This window comes from Amphibalanus amphitrite, unplaced genomic scaffold, assembly GCF_019059575.1.
Source record: "Amphibalanus amphitrite isolate SeventyFive unplaced genomic scaffold, NRLGWU_Aamphi_draft 000322F_arrow, whole genome shotgun sequence".
NCBI lineage: Eukaryota > Metazoa > Arthropoda > Thecostraca > Balanomorpha > Balanidae > Amphibalanus > Amphibalanus amphitrite.
Genome location: NW_024881817.1, coordinates 180,445 through 200,147, shown reverse-complemented (window position 1 = coordinate 200,147; position 19,703 = coordinate 180,445). Strand labels below are relative to the sequence as shown.

General features: G+C 52.4%; 1 protein-coding gene across 3 annotated transcripts; it reads right to left on the bottom strand.

The window, feature by feature from the left end:
• Nucleotides 1-415: 415 nt before the first annotated feature.
• LOC122388417 (signal recognition particle subunit SRP68-like) lies at nucleotides 416-15,898 on the bottom strand. 3 transcript variants are annotated; one of them, XM_043379477.1, is made up of 16 exons: nucleotides 15,320-15,524; nucleotides 14,999-15,065; nucleotides 12,188-12,301; nucleotides 11,319-11,478; nucleotides 10,752-10,767; nucleotides 10,572-10,677; nucleotides 9,417-9,506; nucleotides 8,557-8,638; nucleotides 8,147-8,236; nucleotides 5,445-5,585; nucleotides 4,828-4,980; nucleotides 4,317-4,474; nucleotides 3,882-4,005; nucleotides 3,291-3,413; nucleotides 2,628-2,732; nucleotides 416-1,367 (listed from the first exon to the last, which is right to left on the bottom strand). In XM_043379477.1, exons 1-16 carry the CDS (start codon nucleotides 15,423-15,425, stop codon nucleotides 1,089-1,091), a joined length of 1,914 nt encoding a protein of 637 aa, XP_043235412.1. In that variant the 5' UTR covers nucleotides 15,426-15,524; the 3' UTR covers nucleotides 416-1,088. The 3 variants fall into 3 exon arrangements, with proteins under 3 accessions (XP_043235412.1, XP_043235410.1, XP_043235413.1); XM_043379475.1 differs by lacking the exon at nucleotides 10,752-10,767 and having other exon boundaries at nucleotides 10,572-10,693; nucleotides 15,320-15,898; XM_043379478.1 differs by lacking the exons at nucleotides 2,628-2,732; nucleotides 10,752-10,767 and having other exon boundaries at nucleotides 10,572-10,693; nucleotides 15,320-15,893.
• Nucleotides 15,899-19,703: the final 3,805 nt, after the last annotated feature.

Sequence of the window (19,703 nt, the reverse complement as noted above, 5' to 3'; positions counted from 1 at the left end):
AGACTCCGCAGCTTAGATTGGCATCATCACCGTATTCATTTTCCATCCAGTTTGGCAACAAAACCCAAAAGTTTATATTTGCCCCCAAAACGAACTTTTACATTTTGTTGCCACACAAGGCGTATACTTTGTTTAGTGATAGGCCCAATCGAAGGAGTGGAGTATGGCGCATCTATTTGCAGTGAGTTTCGACCGACTGATAACATGGCTTTTGAATTATTATCAGTTTTGTCGGAAAAAGAATACCTACCACGCAGTCTGCTGAGGGCTGTACATACGCTGTCCTATATGTATGTCTCACCAAAGTATCATTTCCATCCGTGGCACAATTCACGGCTGCAAACACCATCATTTACCGCATGACTGAGTAGGTATCGACGACTTTTAGCGGTAACGACTCATTCGGCGGCGCTGGTAGGCGTGTCAATAATTTATTCAGCGTCCCAAACCGATAGAAACCACAAATAACAGAAAACAGTTCCGGTCAGCGTCACGTGAAACAGCCTATTTAAAACGCCTTTCAAGTGTGTGAATATAGATATATTCCCCAACCACCGCACTCTAACCTGGCAGTCGGTGCTCCTCGAGGTCGGCACGCGGCCATACACCGGTACAGGGGGACGGGGCCCGTGGAACGCGGCTGGGGAGAGGTGGAACCGGGTGAACCCAAACCCAGAATAGCCGGGAGAGGTCATCATCCACACAGTAGCACAGCTCCCTACCATGGCTGGCAAGATGGTCCGAAGACCCGTCAGCTTGGCGCCCACCGTAGCCCCCGTTACAGACGCACTGCACTCTCTCAGCGTAAGCACAGGTCCACTTCACTCCAGACACCCGGTTCATCTTCCGTGTCCGCCTCACAATTTTCACCGTGCCCGGTCCACTCTCGCCTGTCCACATCCCCGTGGAATCTGTCCACTCTACCACTCCACTTCCAGTCCAACCTGTCCACCCCACCTCCGGCGTCCGTCCACACCCGCTCTCCACATTTCCACCCCGACCACTCAGCTCCCGTCCACATTTCCACCCCATCCACTCTCTGTTCCGTTCACCCCGCCACCAGTCCACCTCTCGGCCCCGCTGTCCGCCTACTTCCCACCCCAGCCCCAGAGGCCCTTGACGAAGCCGGTCAGTCCTCCGGGCTGGGCGGCGGCCTGGGCGCCCTTCTGTCCGGCGGCGGCGGGCGCGGCGGCGGCGGCGGCGCGCGCGCCCATCTCGCCGCTCACGTCCGGGAACTGCAGGTGGTTCAGCGCCAGGTCGAAGAAGAGCGGCTTGCAGGGGACGGGCTGCATGGCGGGCGGCATCTGGCAGATCCTGTCGGCCGCCTCCGGCGCGTCCACGTACTCGTCCAGACGATCCGACAGCGGCTGCGGGGTCAGAACAGGGCCAAGGCCGGTCAGAGGTCAGGTCAGAGATCTCACAGACCGGAGGGCAAGTAAGATCCACTGTCAGCTCAAGTGTGCGGAAAGGTCAGAAGGGAAGTCAAAAGACAGATAAGAGGTATGCAAGGTTCGGGTGAAATATTGGAGATTAAAAAGGCCAGAGGTGAGAGGGCAGATGTTAGGGGGAAGAGGTCAGAGGGCGCGCACACCAGGATCGAAGGTCAGGTGAGGGGTTAGGATAGAGAGCACACATCCGATAAGTGTCGGATATCACAGGTCAGAAACATGGGTCCGAGTCCACAGGTCAGTGTAGATGACAGGTCACTGGCCAACTCTGAAGTAGTAAGAGACAAGTCAAGACTGATGCCATGACACATATCAGGTCAGAGCTCTCGGAAAACGTAAAGCCGAGACGTCATTTATCAGCCGACAGAAAGACGGCAACGTCCTTAGGGGCAGCTGGGTGCCAGAGATCAGATCAGTTAGACGAGAGAGGCCAGAAAGGTCAGGTTAGATGCGAATTATGTTCAAGGAGAAAGGGGCCGGGGCCAGCGCACCAATCAAACGCCAGCGCAAGGTGCTCGTCAAACGAACATCTGGGCCCTGTCTACTTCACGCCACTCCCAGCCCATTCCAACCGCTTTCTTCCAAACCCCACCAGCAGTCTGCTCGTCGGCTGCTGTCGCTCATACCTGTTTGTTTCTGCTCACAGTGACAGACCCCCCCCCCCCCCTCCGAACACAAGCCAGGGGTGTAACGTTACCCAGACGGCGCGGGGCGTCACGTTACCAGCCGCCAGTCACGGGATCCGATCGTCACCCCCTCCCCCAGTCATTGTGACGGGGAGGGGGGGCGAGGGGTGCCTGGCAACCGGCAAACTGTAGCATTTGCTAGTTAGAGGGCAGCACTGCGCATGAGCGGTTCGACGGCATTCAACGGCTAGCGCCACTTGCAAGCCACTCGCAACAACAGAATGCGAGCGAGAGGTCGCGCCAGTGCGAGCGAAACTGAGAGCGAGATGGAACTGGACGGGGAGCCAATCGGGTGGAATAATGAACGTATTATGCATGCTGTATGTAGCGTTAGAAGGGTCGCGTGATGAGAATATATCAAGATTGAGAGGAGGGACGTCTCACTTTGTCCATAGACAGTGGGCTGCGGGGTTTAAGGTCGCACGATTCGCATCTTACCGTATGTGCCGGCGATGGACTGTTCCCAGCATCGAGGGCTCGTACTCATTCTTACCTTGTTTACCAGCGGCGGGCGCTGGATCTGCTCCACGACGTCAAACGAGGAGCTGGATGAGGAGCAGGAGACGGCAGCGCCCAGAGCCGGGGCAGAGAGCTGCGGCTGCAGGACCAGGAGAGGAGGGCAGAAGAGGGCGAGGGAGGGCGGAGAGCAGAGGAGAGGCAAGGAGAGGAGAGGTGAGGAGAGGCGAAGAGGGCGAAGAGAGGAGAGGAGAGGAGAGGAGAGGAAAATAGAAAAAATAAAGAAAGAGAGAGAGGGAGAGAGAGGGAGGGAGAGAGAGAGGGGGAGAGGGAGGGAGAGTGCGAGAGGGAGAGAGAAAGAGAAAGAGAAAGCGACAGGGACAGGGACAGGGAGAACTTAGGGTGAGCAGACCAATGACCATCCTTCACGATGGAGAACGTGGAGGAGAAACAGGTCGGAAGGAGGACCGAAACATAAATGGAAAGTGTGCAGGAGAAAAGAACGACAATGGGCACAGCTGGACAACGCGTGGACATAAAAACGTCACAACACCCGAACGAACATTGAGTTCAAGCTGTGGGTCAAGCACAAGCATATTTCATCAAACAAGACCCGTCCAAAAACTCCACATTTCCCCACGGAGAGATCACCCGGCCTAACCTCTGGACCGAGAACGCCCGCGGCTCCCGCCCTCCGTACCTTGAGGTCGCTGACGTTGAGCTGCTGGGTCCTCTCCACCAGGTCCTCAGTGGCCAGGATGCTGCGCGCGTGAACGGCGTACTTCCGACCCTCTACTTCAGTGAGCAGTCGCTCCACTCGAGACTGAAAGGAAAGGACAGGGAGGGGGGGGGTGAGATCAGGGGTCACTTACCCCTCTCAGTCAGCATGAGGAGCCGATTCATAGGGGTCAGAGGTCGGTCAGGGGTCAGGGCCCGTGGCTAGGGCCGGAGTTCTACACACAGAACATAACGTCAAAAATGAGAGGAGGTCGCGCGGCAGTTGGGGTTTTTAGAATCATTTACATTGTGCGGCGCTAATTCCCTACCTCTACCATACATCAAACATATTTTACCTACACCGCACCAGCGGCTGCCTATCTATCCTCCCCTTCAGTTACACACACAGCGACACCCGCCCGACTCCCTTCACTTTCACTCCAGACGTTTACCTCGAGGTTGGGCTCCAGCTCGGACTGCAGACTGTGCGCTCTGGCAGTAGTGAGCAGTGTTAATCTATCCAGTCTATCCCTCCCTTCCTTCTACCTCTCCACACCCAGCAGCCTAGGCGTACCTTGAGGTCGGGCTCGAGCTCCGACTGCAGCGAGTTCTGGCAGTAGTTCTCCACCCGCGAGTAGAGCGCCAGCGCCTCCGGCCACTTCTCATGACCCGCGTACGTCTCCGCCACGTAGAAACACCTGACGGCACGTGGCGGCGCGGAGGCACGTGGTGACGTGAGCACTGAGCACGTGTGCACTACTCAATGATCATATTAATCTGCGCTACTGATACTTTCATACACATTACAAATACGTCTTATACTCGTACTGAGAGCCGTGAGCCTGAATGATATGACGTGAGAGCCTGAAATGATATTTGTTGCGATGAAGATGATGTTCTAAATAATCAAGCTGATTGTAAAATACGACTATAAACATCTAGCCGTTTCGAGTTCAGATTGGACCTACGCCCTACACATGGAGCAGCGGATTTCCAGGTCCCAGCTCACCTGAATCCCTTGTAGGCGCTGATCTGGGCCTGCACGGAGCTGCGCATCTCGAGGTCTCCCTCGAGTCCCGCCAGCTGCGGGATCTCCTGTAGGTTCTGCAGGATGATCTCGTACAGGCGAATCACGTCCTGGATCCGCGCCCGCCGGCCGTCCACTCCCTGACAGAGGGGGGAAATATTACACTGACGTCACAGGCTGCACACAGGGTACGTGAAAGGTCGCAGCGCATGCGACGACAATACACGGTTATTGTGTGTAAGTTGGAAACTGTGTGTGATAAGAGCTTCCATTATTTTACACTCAAGGCAACATGATTTTTCTATCCAGTCTCAAACTTCTGTCCTCTCCTCTCCAGGCTTCTCTCTGTTTCACATAGGGCTTTTCCTGCAAATCACTAGCGACATTTCATATTTTACCCTTCCCTATTCGGCACACCTTAGTCCCATCCGTTGGAGCGCACCTCAATTCCCTCCCTTCCTCTCTTCTTCACCCCTTCCTCTCCCCGTCGTACCTTCGCCTTCTCCTTGCGCCTCGCCTCCGTGTTCTCGATGATGATGAGGTTTCGCTGCACGGTCGTGTTGAGCCGTATGAAGCTCAGGTAGGTCAGCAGGTAGTGCATGGGACCGACCGGCGCGTCGCCGCCTGGCTGGTACTGCTTGTACGCCTGCAGAGTACACGGGGTACATCAGGTGCGGTCACAGGGGAGGGGTACTACGGGGAGTCAGTAGCAGTACGGGTACAGGAGCAACAATACCCTGTATGCTGCTTCTGATTGAGTAACATTCCAATAAATTGTGGGCATCATGTGTGTGAGATTAGTAGCGTGTAAGCTCGAATCAACAAAGTATCCAAGTCAAACGATTGTCCCCCGGAGGCATATAAATGGATACCGCCCAGAAACAGACCGGGTCCTAGCCCCCCCCCCCCCGCTATAACTGACCGGGTCCTAGGCCCCCCCCCCCCCCCGCTATAACTGACCGGGTCCTAGGCCCCCCGCTATAACTGACCGGGTCCTAGGCCCCCCGCTATAACTGACCGGGTCCTAGGCCCCCCGCTATAACTGACCGGGTCCTAGGCCCCCCGCTATAACTGACCGGGTCCTAGCCCCCCCCCCCCGCTATTACTGACTGGGTCCTGCCTGAGCTCCTCCTTGACCACGTTGACGGCGTCCTTGCAGTCCATGAGCTGCGTCTCGTACAGGTCCAGCTTGTCTTCGGCCTGCTGGACGGCCGACTCAAACTCCTGAACGCTGAGCAGGAACGAACGGACCTGGAAATATAGATCACAGTAAACACTGACACAGAGATAGAGAGCCTCCTGGACGCTGAGCAGGAACGAACGGACCTGGAAATATACAGCGGAGGGTAAACTAACAGACTCAAACTCCTGCACACTGAGCAGGAACGAACGGACCTGGAAATATAGAACAGAAAACACTGAGACGCTGAGCAGGAACGAACGGACCTGACACACAATGGGGACGGACACACTGAGGTACAGAGACAGAGACGCTGAACAGGAACGAACGGACCTGACACAGCGGAAACAGAGACAGTGAGATACAGAGACAGAGACGCTGAGCAGGAACGAACGCACCTGGAAATATAGATCACAGTTACACTGACACAGAGATAGAGAGCCTCCTGGACGCTGAGCAGGAACGAACGGACCTGGAACAACGGAAACATTAACACTGAGATACAGAGACAGCGGAGACAGCGCAGGGTAAACTAACGGACTCAAACTCCTGGACACTGAGCAGGAACGAACGCACCTGGAAATATAGATCACAGTTACACTGAGACGCTGAGCAGGAACGAACGCACCTGGAAATATAGAACACAGTAAACACTGAGACGCTGAGCAGGAACGAACGCACCTGGAAATATAGAACACAGTAAACACTGAGACGCTGAGCAGGAACGAACGCACCTGGAATATAGAACAGGGAATAGGTACGTCATGAAAAGAATCGAGCTCCTGAACAATAAGCAGGTAGAACGAACGGACCTGGGACCTCAACACTGAGACAGAGACACAGAGACAGGAACGACACTTAGCCAGTATCCCTATCTTCTGGTGTAGTACGCCGACGGTACGCCCCCTCCAGGTGACCTCACTGAGGGCCCCCCTCTCTGACCATATGTGTACATATCCCTATCTTCTGGTGTTGTACGCCGACGGTGCGCCCTCTCCAGGTGACCTCACTGAGGGCCCCCCTCTCTGACCATATGTGTACATATCCCTATCTTCTGGTGTTGTACGCCGACGGTGCGCCCTCTCCAGGTGACCTCACTGAGGGCCCCCCTCTCTGACCATATGTGTACATATCCCTATCTTCTGGTGTTGTACGCCGACGGTGCGCCCTCTCCAGGTGACCTCACTGAGGGCCCCCCTCTCTGACCATATGTGTACATATCCCTATCTTCTGGTGTTGTACGCCGACGGTGCGCCCTCTCCAGGTGACCTCACTGAGGGCCCCCCTCTCTGACCATATGTGTACATATCCCTATCTTCTGGTGTTGTACGCCGACGGTGCGCCCTCTCCAGGTGACCTCACTGAGGGCCCCCCTCTCTGACCATATGTGTACATATCCCTATCTTCTGGTGTTGTACGCCGACGGTGCGCCCTCTCCAGGTGACCTCACTGAGGGCCCCCCTCTCTGACCATATGTGTACATATCCCTATCTTCTGGTGTAGTACGCCGACGGTACGCCCCCTCCAGGTGACCTCACTGAGGGCCCCCTCTCTGACCATATGTGTACATATCCCTATCTTCTGGTGTTGTACGCCGACGGTGCGCCCTCTCCAGGTGACCTCACTGAGGGCCCCCCTCTCTGACCATATGTGTACATATCCCTATCTTCTGGTGTTGTACGCCGACGGTGCGCCCTCTCCAGGTGACCTCACTGAGGGCCCCCCTCTCTGACCATATGTGTACATATCCCTATCTTCTGGTGTTGTACGCCGACGGTGCGCCCTCTCCAGGTGACCTCACTGAGGGCCCCCCTCTCTGACCATATGTGTACATATCCCTATCTTCTGGTGTTGTACGCCGACGGTGCGCCCTCTCCAGGTGACCTCACTGAGGGCCCCCCTCTCTGACCATATGTGTACATATCCCTATCTTCTGGTGTTGTACGCCGACGGTGCGCCCTCTCCAGGTGACCTCACTGAGGGCCCCCCTCTCTGACCATATGTGTACATATCCCTATCTTCTGGTGTAGTACGCCGACGGTGCGCCCTCTCCAGGTGACCTCACTGAGGGCCCCCCTCTCTGACCATATGTGTACATATCCCTATCTTCTGGTGTTGTACGCCGACGGTGCGCCCTCTCCAGGTGACCTCACTGAGGGCCCCCCTCTCTGACCATATGTGTACATATCCCTATCTTCTGGTGTTGTACGCCGACGGTGCGCCCTCTCCAGGTGACCTCGCTGAGGGCCCCCTCTCTGACCATATGTGTACATATCCCTATCTTCTGGTGTAGTACGCCGACGGTACGCCCCCTCCAGGTGACCTCACTGAGGGCCCCCCTCTCTGACCATATGTGTACATATCCCTATCTTCTGGTGTTGTACGCCGACGGTACGCCCTCTCCAGGTGACCTCACTGAGGGCCCCCCTCTCTGACCATATGTGTACATATCCCTATCTTCTGGTGTTGTACGCCGACGGTGCGCCCTCTCCAGGTGACCTCACTGAGGGCCCCCCTCTCTGACCATATGTGTACATATCCCTATCTTCTGGTGTTGTACGCCGACGGTGCGCCCTCTCCAGGTGACCTCGCTGAGGGCCCCCTCTCTGACCATATGTGTACATATCCCTACCTTTTCGTGCTGTACGCCGACGGTGCGCCCTCTCCAGGTGACCTCGCTCAGGGCCTCCGCCTGACGAGCTCGCGTCTCTGCAATCAGCGTCTGAAAAACGGCACCAGGCGCAGGGTGAGCGGGATGAGAAACGAAAGGTTGAGATGAAGGACTCGGAGCAAAAATGTCAATACGGAAATATATGAGAACGTTGAGATCGAAACACTCACGATGGATATAAAAGGGTAATAATCACTAGGTGCATGAAATGGCATAATCGTAAAAAAGCAATAATCGTGAATCATTGCTAATGGTTAACACATTTATGTAACCAAACATGTTAAAATATGAAGCCGTTCAAAACTTCCCAATTATGTTACTGATTGGCACTGATTCAGCCGAAGGGAGCCAAATACTACCACTCGGCGTACATCGAGCATGTCGTTGTGTCCGGGTCGCATCTTCATGATGTCTTCTCCGGCGGCCTTATCTCCGACACTGTAGGCGCAGAACCTGTCCGAACACAAACACAAAACGTTATCTCCGACACTGTTATAGGCGCAGAACCTGTCCGAACACAAACACAAAACGTTATCTCCGACACTGTAGGCGCAGAACCTGTCCGAACACAAACACAAAACGTTATCTCCGACAGTGTAACTAGGCGCAGAACCTGTCCGAACACAAACACAAAACGTTATCTCCGACACTGTTATAGGCTCAGAACCTGTCCGAACACAAACAAAAACGTTATCTCCGACACTGTAACTAGGCGCAGAGCCTGTCCGAATACAAACACAAAACGTTATCTCCGACACTGTTATAGGCGCAGAACCTGTCCGAACACAAACACAAAACGTTATCTCCGACACTATAGCTAGGCGCAGAACCTATCCGAACACAAACACAAAACGTTATCTCCAACAGTGTAGGCGTAGAACCTGTCCGAAAACAGCATTGAAGAGTTCAAGATGCATGAACAGAACACTGAATAGAGCATGACAGGAACTCGACTTGAATACGTAATATTACAACTATACAGGGTGATCAACCCGTGACTTAAAATGTCTAAAAGTCCGAAAGTATTCACTTCGTTATTTTTTTTTTTATCACCCTGTACATCCCTTCCTTCATTTCTCGGCAAGCACTTCAGAGAGATACTTGCATGCGAGTGCCAATCATCGAATAAGAAGAGATAATCTTAACAGCTAGACGTCTTTAGTGACGGCACCGTCGGTCCCAGAAAGGACCTGACAGATTACAGCCCGACCTGGAAAATAGGTACACGTACCTGAGTGAGGGTACCAGCTCCTCGGCTCGCGTCTTGTAGACGGCCGCCTCCTCCTCATTCAGCGCTGACGCCAGCTTCTCGTAGATGGTCCTGGCGGCGCGGACCGGGTCAGGTCAGGTCAGTGTGATGGGGGCACTGGCTGCCGGGGATAGTGACTGGATCAGGCTCAGTCGTGTCTCGACCGTTATACTGTTCAATACACACCAACTCATTCTAGTATCTGAGGTGTAGCGTTTGTCCCATCGAGCCTGATTGCATAATGGGTTGTGTCTCGTCCAATCATATCCTGTATTAGATTAAATACTCTAATGTGTACCGCTTCTCTAACCCGGCCTGGGTGTAGTGCTCGATGGCCTCGTTCTGTGTGTTATGTAGTGTGCACTGAGTACAGTTTCTCTCACCTGGCCTGGGTGTAGTGCTCGATGGCCTCGTTCTGTGTGTTATGTAGTGTGCACTGGGTATTGTTTCTCTCACCTGGCCTGGGTGTAGTGCTCGATGGCCTCGTTCTGTGTGTCATGCAGTGTATTCTGGGTATTGTTTCTCTCACCTGGCCTGGATGTAGTGCTCGATGGCCTCGTGTATGTTCTATAGGTAGGTATAGTTTATTGTGTAATGCGTATTGACTAGTTTCTCTAACCTGGCCTGGGTATAGTGCTCGATGGCCTCGTTCTGTGTGTTATGTAGTGCGTACTTAGTGTATTATTTCTCTCACCTGGCCTGGGTGTAGTGTAGTGCTCGATGGCCTCGTTCTGTGTGTTATGCAGTGTGTACTGAGTAGTGTTTCTCTAACCTGGCCTGCGTGTAGTGCTCGATTGCCTCGTTCTGTGTGTTATGTAGTGCGTACTGAGTAGTGTTTCTCTGACCTGGCCTGGGTGTAGTGCTCGATGGCCTCGTTCTGTGTGTTATGTAGTGCGTACTGAGTAGTGTTTCTCTGACCTGGCCTGGGTGTAGTGCTCGATGGCCTCGTTCTGTGTGTTATGTAGTGCGTACTGAGTAGTGTTTCTCTGACCTGGCCTGGGTGTAGTGCTCGATGGCCTCGTTCTGTGTGTTATGTAGTGCGTACTGAGTAGTGTTTCTCTGACCTGGCCTGGGTGTAGTGCTCGATGGCCTCGTTCTGTGTGTTATGTAGTGCGTACTGAGTAGTGTTTCTCTGACCTGGCCTGGGTGTAGTGCTCGATGGCCTCGTTCCAGCGGCGCAGCTCGAAGGCCAGCGTGCCGCGGATGTCGGCCGCGTACGCCTGTACCTCCAGCTTGGTGCGGGCGTCACAGCGAGCCGACTGGTGGAGAGAGAATCATGGAGGTCAGAGACTCAGAGGTCAGCTGGGCGTCATCGGGCGTCACAGCGCGCCGACTGATGGATATAGGGGGGTCAGAGGTCAGCTGGGCCTCACAGCGAGCGGACTGGTGGAGAGACAAAGGAGGTCAGAGGTCACAGCGCGTCACCGGGCGTCACAGCACGCCGACTGACGGAGAGGAGAGAGGTCAGAGGGCCTCATATCACGCGGACTGACGGATAGAGGGAGGTCAGAGGTCAGCAGAGGTCAAAGGGCGTCACAGCGCATAAGGTGGTTGGGAGGGGTCAGAGGTCGACAGAAGTCACAGGTCAAAAGTGGGATAACAGAAAGGGTCTCAGAAGGGGTAAAAGGTTAACGGTCTGAGAGCGCAACACAAAACACGACTCATTTTGATAAAGTAAGACTGAAATGGACATACTTTATTTTCTCGCATTCCTATAGCACAGACCATTTGATTTTAATTTGCATGACAATAGGTACAAACTTCCAACAAACTTAATTTGCACGACATTTTACGACCCGGCGCATCCCCGAACCCCTCCCCAGCAATAAGGGCGGTCCCACCCTCCCCGTCCCCCACATCTCTCTCGCGCGTCGCCACGCTCACCTCGTCGGTGAGTTTCTGGAAGAGCTCGACCTGCTGCGCGGCCTTGCGCAGCCGCGAGGCCAGGTGGTACTTTTTGCGGTGCTCCGTGTTGGCCTCCTGTTTAAGCTGCATGGCGTAACTCCAGGCGCGCTCCACAGTCATCAGCGGAATGTACAGGTACCTGAGGGATGGGAATGGGGTACAGTCATTGTACACTTGTATAGGCGGAATGTACAGGTATCAGCGGAATGTACAGGTATCTGTGGGGGGGGGGGGGGGGGTACAGGGTAGTCAATGTACAGATAGCTGGGGGACAGGGCATGTACAGGTACCTGGGGGGAGGGGGGGGGGGTACCATCATCAGCGGAATGTACAGGTACCTGAGAGATGGAGATGGGGTACAGTCATTGTACCTACACTTGTACAGATACCTGGGGGTACAGGGTACGGTCAGCAGGGGAATATACATGTACCCGAGAGATATCGGTCACCCGGAAAAAAAAAAACATCTAGACATAGAGAAGGCGCCCGATCGGCACAATCGGAGAGGGAGCAAATACTGGGGCATGTCCATTGTCCAGCGCAGAGATGAAGAGTCTCGCTACGCAGATTATAGGGTTGAATCTATGAGCGGTTTCCGTATATCAAAATTATCAGACGCATGTTATAGATGAGAGCATTTCAGTTGAAATAAGAATGTGAAAAAGAATGAAGAAAAATGATGAAAATAAAGAGTCAGCTCGGCGGGTATTTGAATGTTGTAACTTGTAACAGACTTCAGGGGACGGTCAGTTCCGACAACCTGCGCACACCAACTCCGATATCAACCGGCGAACCACCAGTACCTCTCAGGCAGTTCCCGCCGCCGCTACGGTCACAACGGCACTCACTTCTCGTCCTTGAGCACGTCCTCGGTGACATCCTTGCGTCGGAAGTTCTTCTTGTTGCCCTGCACGAAGTGGAGGTACTTCCTCAGCCGGCGGATCCGGCGGCTGCAGTAGCTCCTGGTGGCAGAGCAGCCGTTCACCGTCAGCGGAACGAACGGGTGCCATGCATCTGAGCTCTCACATGTCTACAATACGAAACGGTGGTTAAATAGCAAGTCTTCCCATTTCAATGGAAGTGAAAGAGTGGAAAAAGCAAAAAACAAGCAGTGCATCCATCAAAATGATTAGGCTGAATAACAAAGACACATAATATGCTTCAGACAGTATCATAGGCAAATTCCTTTGAGTGTTTTGAGAAGTGAGTAGTGAGTAGTGAGTACCTAGTGATTCCGTTGCAATATGGGCGGTGTTTCACGGGATGCTGCTACCACGCTGCTATCAAATTGCGCGAGCTGACGTCACCCTTGTGGTAGTGTTGGAGCAATGGGCCTGTTGATGTTTCCATGGAAACCCAATTTGACACGTGTAAAAGCAGCGTGCTGCTATCACCGGTGAAACAGGGCCATGTTTGCAATAAGCAGTAGACTGAGCCTAAACAAAATGATTCATCTTGCATAAAACATTTTATTAAGACAATTTAAATCAAACGTATGTTCAAAAGGTGAAAAAACGATTATCAGTTTGCACACAACTTCCGAAGTGAAATTACTTGATTTAATTAAGTTGTTTTGTTGACTGTGATGATAAAAATATTGAACAAAAATAATTAAGCTGCGCCCGGGTGGCGGTCTCAGCCAACTTCGCCGTGGTGGTGGTGGGGGTGGGATGGGGGTAGGGGGCATGTTTGGCCACGCCAGGTTGTCTCGGAGACTAGGAAAGCTAGAAAGACGCGGAAAAAAGCAATAGATGGCTCGCTATAAGATCTTTAAGAATTATTTAGGTCGTTGTTGATCGGGTCATCACTGAGGTCACTGGAGGTCACCGAGAATAAAATTATCACGAAAAAATCCCCCGATTTATACACTGTTTATACCAATCGGCGCCTAAGTCAGGAGCGAAAAACACTAATACCACAGAAAGCATGGTCACTGAACTTGACCCAGTGACCTGGCCTTAAGTGACCTAGGGTCAAAAGTAAATATTTAGCATATGGTGATAAATTGAGGCATAAGAACAGGTCAGTGTGGCCAAAGTTGACCCCCCTCCCCCTCCCACAAACACACACATTAGCAAAGGTCACCTTCAGCCCCAAATGATTTGGTCATGATGTTCTGTTCATATTCATGATGCATATTCATTTGAACAGAGTTTCACAGGTTGTTAGAAATATTGTGCTTTAAAGGTAGTGTGCCACCTTTGAAAGATTTCCCATTTTATCTTACCTAGGATAAGAAGCTTCTGTTTTTACCTAATATCGCAAAAAACAATGGGCCTGGAATAGTGCCTTTTTCGCCTAAAAGTTTATCTGTTTTTCGATATGTATAACAACTGTAGTGGGCTGACCTGCAAACAGGCGTCGGCAACAATCGCGAATGCGGCGCACATGTGACAATAAGCAAAGGTCATTATAGAGTTACGACGTACGGGAATGAGTTATCAGCTGTCTAATCGTAGACAACACAATGTCGAGCCTTAAACTGTAAGCCTATATTGGTATTGTTTCTTTTATTTGGCTGTCGAACATTATTTATGGTTTGAAATATGATTTTATGTAAAATAATTGATATGAAAAAGCCGTCTCTTAAGTTATGACCCCATTTAACCACACACAAGTGGCAGAAATGACAATGATCAGCTGACGCATTTTTCTTGGCCGAAGTCAGAGCGCGCGGCCCGACGCACCACCACCGCACCACAAAGTATGAGCAGAAGCCGCGCCCAAAGCCAGGGCCCCGGTAACGTGAGGTAGCCGAGTCGGGGCAGCGTGCGCTGACCCAAGCCGGGGCTGCAGCTTTGGGCGCGGTCTACCGCATCCCCGCGGGCAGCCCCGGGCTATCACATGACACCGGGAGGACGCGCGGCCCCGGCTTGGGTCAGCGCACGCTGCCCTGACTCGGCTACCTCACGTTACCGGGGCCCTGGCTTTGGGCGCGGTCTACCGCACCACCTAACAGGCGTGTTCAAAACCGCAGGAGATGATGATGAACGGGTTTATCGAAACTTGATTGGATGAGCATATCGGTAATAGCGATTTCAGTGTGTGCATTTATTGTTCATAGTGGTGTGAAATGTGGTTGGGGTACCACCGACAACCCGTCGGGGCGAATTTCGCACTGGGGTACTCAAAATTTGAAGAATTTAAGACGTTTCCATGAGTTTTGAAGGTATGGATAAGTTCTAAAAATCCGGTTCTCCTTATCTGGGCCATTAACTCCATACGGTCCAGGAAAGCTGGCACACTACCTTTAAAGAAAAAAAATATTTGGCCTTAGGCCTTGAAGTAACATGATAGTTCATATATAGTGCCTTTTTAAGTCCAAGCTACAAACTGTACTCAATTCAAAAAAATATTGAAAGAGGCAGATTCCTTTCAAATCACTTTGAGTGTAACTGGGCACTGCTAGTGCTGTCTCTATATAGCCAATTTGATACATTACCACAATATCTGTCCAGGAATGCAGAGAATTAGATGCAAGACAAGAAGAAAAGATAAATGAATGAGAAATTTGCCAGTTATAGGAGAATCATAAAACTCCACTAAAAACAATTAGTGGTTGATTCAAATCCGCATTGACTGGTTTATGATTTTGATCAATTATATTCATCTTCCGCCTACCCAGGCGATGATTGAGGGGAAGCCTGTCAGCCACCAACCTGTAGCGCTGGTAGTCACCATGGCGTAGCCCATGCTTGGCCTGGGCCTCCTTGATGACCTTAAGAACTGAAAATATAACACAGATCAGCACACGTGCTTCACTGACCCAGCGTCAGCTGGAGACCGTTCCCCGACGTCTGATAATCCCAAAAATTGACTTGTTTCACAGTTCTTCAGTGCTTAGCAATGGAATCGTTCCTCTGTTGTTACATTTGCATTTAAACAATGATAAAAGGGGAAATATTTGAAAAACATGGCAATTAATAGCAATAAATGCACGTTGCGCCGAAAATCACGCACATGCGACAAACATGACCCACCTTTCAACGTGAAAACCTGAGGTTCTTCAGTCTTCACCTCCTCTTCATCACTTTCCTCAAGATCTTCGGCATCTTCAACTTGCATAGGTTCCTCTTCCACACCCATATTTTCTTTATTATCTTATTGCAAATACACCGACGTGGACATACAACACAAAACAATATGGTCCAATTTTTAAGGTTTGTCTTTTTAGACGATTTAGCTCATTATGAATGGCAGTGGTGACGTCATCAGATCTCGCAAGTTTTACATACGATAAATTTACGCAGAGAACTATGAGGAAAGGTTTTCGGAAATTCCGTGAATTGTTCAAAGTCCTTGTTCCTGATCCTCAGGGATTTTTATTCACTATTCAGTTTTTTATCTAGGGCTGTTCAAGTAAAAATCAAAACGGTTCATAACCCATGAGCCTTAAACGCAGTTCACACATGACCGTCAGTCTGTCGGTGTCGGGCCCGTCACCGTCGACCTGACGGCCTGCAGCCCGTCAAACGAAAGTTGAGATTTGGTAGCTCCCATTGGCTGCCATATGTTGTGACAGAAATGGCGCACTATTTTCGAGATGGACGCAGATGGGGGAAGGGGATGGGGGAGGGTAAAGGCCGAGAAGTTAAAAATATTCTTTGAATTACAGAAATAAAATACCACGCTTTTACATTTTTATGTCAAATAATGCTGCAATTTTATTTTAATGAAAGACACATCGGTTCGCTGACTTAAATCAGGGATCGAATCTCAAGATATCGTGCCGTAATAAACACTTTCATCTCAACAAATGGATAGAAAATGATATAAACTATCTTAAAAATGCATTTGAGCTTCATGCTGCATGATAACGTTCCTTTTCCTCTTCCTCCAACACGCAGACATTCAAACCGACGGGCCCGTCACCGTCAAAAGTTGAACATTGCTGAACTTTCCAAAGCGACGGCCGTCAGGTCCGGCGCCGGCGCAGTCAGCTGTTGCCGGCCGTCAAACGCTGCCGGTTCACACATGCCCGTCGACCTGACGGCCGTCGCTCCGTCGGTTTCGGCCGTTTTGACGGTGTCGGGCCCGTCACCGGCAGACCTTACGGGCAAGTGTGAACTGCGTTTTAGCCTACCACGGGGCACGGCTGCCTCTCAGCGATGGTCTGCATCAAGGCCCTAAATACAAGGTTGCACGGACTTATTTCTACTAAACCTACCAGAATATAGTTTCACGGTTTGTTATTTAAATAATTGCTCAATCAAAAATTGTTTATTATTATCTTGTAATCATTTATAAACAATTTTATAAATCAACTTTCAATTTGCTTGCCTTTTACTAGCAAAATAACTTTTCTAGTATTGGGTCAACATAGTGGTGTAGCAGTAGGAACCACATCTGGCAAAACCCCAATACCTACATACAGCAGAAAAGCAGCCACCAGGCGTCGCTACAGTCGCAGCACAGATGTCGCGCGCGTCGCCAATCGCCAAACTACCGATTTCCATAAGGCTGCATATGTACAGATATGTAACGGAAAGTCGCCCTTAAGGGTTACGCTTACATCCTTTGCTTATCAGGTCGATGGTTGGAAATTGGGAGGGTCTCGGCTATTTTCGACCACGGATTTGCCTTTATCACATGATGAGGAACATGCTGATCAGTGTTTTATGTGTCATAACAGCACAAAAGTATTTTTAATCATTTTTCACAAATAACCGTTCTGCCGTATCTTTCAGTGCAAGGTGCCGTCGGTCATCCCCGACGTGACGTCACGCCGGGGATTTCCAGATTTTCCTACTAGACTTCGACGCCCCCTGGTCTGCATCTAGAGAGGCCACCCGGTGCTCCGGCCGCGGCTTCTTCAAGAGCACCATTTGCGTCAGCCGCTGCAGCGCGGCCGCCGTATCGACTGAAGAGGCTCTGCTCAGGCGGCGGATAGACGACGTTCTGCTCAGACGGCGGTCCTCAAATGCCCCGTCCTCTCTCCAGCACGTCACCGGAGGCCGCTCCACGAGTCTCGTGCTGAGCTCGCTACCACTGACGTAAAGTTCGGGACATCTTGCCGAAGTTATGCCCGAAGTATCTGATGACATGTGCCCTGACAAATCATGGATGCCATGACCGGCGGATGTGGTCTGTTTTGCAGCCACTCCCTGCGGCATCGACATCTTTCGTCTCAGCGTCAGCCTCTGAGCCCGCGATCCGTGTTTCCCGGCCTCTCCATGGACCGGCGGCAGCTGAGCCGCTGACGTCACCAGGGGCGCTGTGGCCCTCAGAGAGCCGGTCGACCTGCGGCAGAAGTGTTTGAGAACGGTCGCCACCCAGCGACTGCGCAGTGAATCGGGCCGGCGCGGGTCGGTCGTTGGAGCCGCAGTTCTGCCGGCGTGGCGAGGAGAGTCTCCATCGGCACTCCACTGATCAGGAAAGATCACCGATATCTCCGTATCGCGGGACCTCAACGGAGGGAGCGCAGTCTTCGTCACGACCTTCTTGTGTTTGTCCTTTCTTGCTGAGCACTTCGACTTTGGCAGCTGTTCTGAACGGTCTCCTTGTCTTGGTCTGGACGTTTGCTTCGGATTGTTGTTTTGAACGGGACCTGACTTCGATGCCTGTCTTTCTCGGGCGATTTGACCGTGCTGTGTGTTGTTTAGTGAGTCTGTTGACCCATCATCAGCATGGAGTGACATCTCCCTTGACGTTGCTTCAGCAGATCCATCCACACTTTCAGCTGCTCCTTCACCGACCCTGCTGTCCTGCTCTCTGTCCTCTGCGGCCCTGTCCCGCTCCAGTTCTCCCGCCTCGCTCTGCAGCTGCGCTCGCAGTCTCCGCACCATCAGAGCCGCTCCGGCGAGCACCACGGCTGCCGGCAGCGCGGCCGCCGCTCTAGTCACCATCCTCAGCAGGGTGCCGCCGGCGGCGCACCTCCAGAGCGCCCAGACGAGCAGGGCGGCCGGAGCGGCCACCAGCTGCGCGCCAGCCGCCCAGCTCCAGATCAGCAGCAGCCGGCAGCTGGCGCGCGCCACGGCCACCACCAGCAGCAGCTGCTGCGCCACGTTCAGCGCGCTGAGCAGCAGGCCGGCCGTCAGCAGCGGCTCGGCAGACGTGTAGAACAGCTGGTAGGCGCAGCCGATCAGCGCCAGGCAGGAGGCGGTCAGCAGCAGCAGACTGGCCACCTGGCAGCCGGCCTGCAGCGCGGAGCCGGGCCGTGGGGCTCCGGAAGAGCGGCGCCGGGGGAGGAGGGAGGACAGGGTGGACAGCGAGGACACGCGCCGCGAGGACGGCAGGGAGGTGGGAGCGATGGCGGAGGAACAGGAGGATCGAATCAATGACGCCACGTTTCCCGCGGCATCGGACCTTGTGATTGGCTGATCAGGCATTGTTTGCGAACGGAATCAATCCGTAAACCTCAGAACATCTTCCCCCGGATGTGACCAGTGAATCGCTCCGTCCCAGTCGAGATCATCGACGACTTGGGTTTTGCATGCCATCAGATCGGTATCGTAATTATTGAATTCTCAACATACCTACACGTCACATACTTGCTTAGTGCATCTTCGGCAGGCATAGAAGTTACTTGGCCTTAGAATCCGATGAAGATGTGACCAGCGTTCATTTTCCACCTGCCGTCCGATCCCGTTCCTGAAATGCTGTCTTATTCCGCAGCTGTTGTTAGACGACGGACACCTTGGGCACGCCTGTCTCCGATCGGTCTCACTCTCTGCTGGTGTCCGTCCGAGGAGGTGTCCCGTGTCGGTAACTGCGGACCACCTGTCTAGGACGGCTGCTGTCCCCCCACTGACAGACCCGCGGGCCAATCGGGCACACACCCTCCCACATCGTCCACTCGCACTGGGTCAGGGTCAACGCAGATTGAACAGGAGGATCCCCGCACACACGTGCCGGCCAAACTGCCCATAGTTCACCGGTCAGACGGTGACGAACTTCCGGCGGAACGACGCAGAACGGCGCGGCGCGGCGCCGAAATACCGGACCAATCTAAAACGGACCCTGCGCTCAAGGACGACATAGGTATCATTTGGATCAATGATCTACGAGGCGACCGAAACGTGGCGTATTCTTTTGATTTATGTAATATTTCGCAAGGTTAGCCTGTCCCCTGAAAATGACCGTAAATTTCGTACCATAAATTGAAGAGATCTGTAGCTTCAACCACCTTCCTACAGCGCATGCAAATATTGTCACAAGTCAATGCAATGAAATCATGGGCGTCACTTTTTTGTTGGGTCCTAGGTATTGGTTAATTTGATTTTAGGGTTCTGCGACACCTGAGCGAGCGTCGTTTCAGCGAATGACATTTGAGCGAAGCCTTTTCAGCGATTATCAATTTAAGCGATTGACTTTTTCAGCGATTGTCAAGTCGGCGAATTCAATCACAGCGATTATCAACATAAG

Coding starts and splice junctions, on each gene's coding strand:
- LOC122388417 (XM_043379475.1), bottom strand. CDS start 15,425: ATGGGTGTGGAAGAGGAACCTATGCAAGTTGAAGATGCCGAAGATCTT. Junction 5,586..8,146: donor TCGGCGTACAGCACGAAAAG/GTAGGGATATGT, acceptor CTATATTTCCAG/GTCCGTTCGTTCCTGCTCAG. Junction 1,368..2,627: donor GCCCGCCGCTGGTAAACAAG/GTAAGAATGAGT, acceptor CTGACCCCGCAG/CCGCTGTCGGATCGTCTGGA.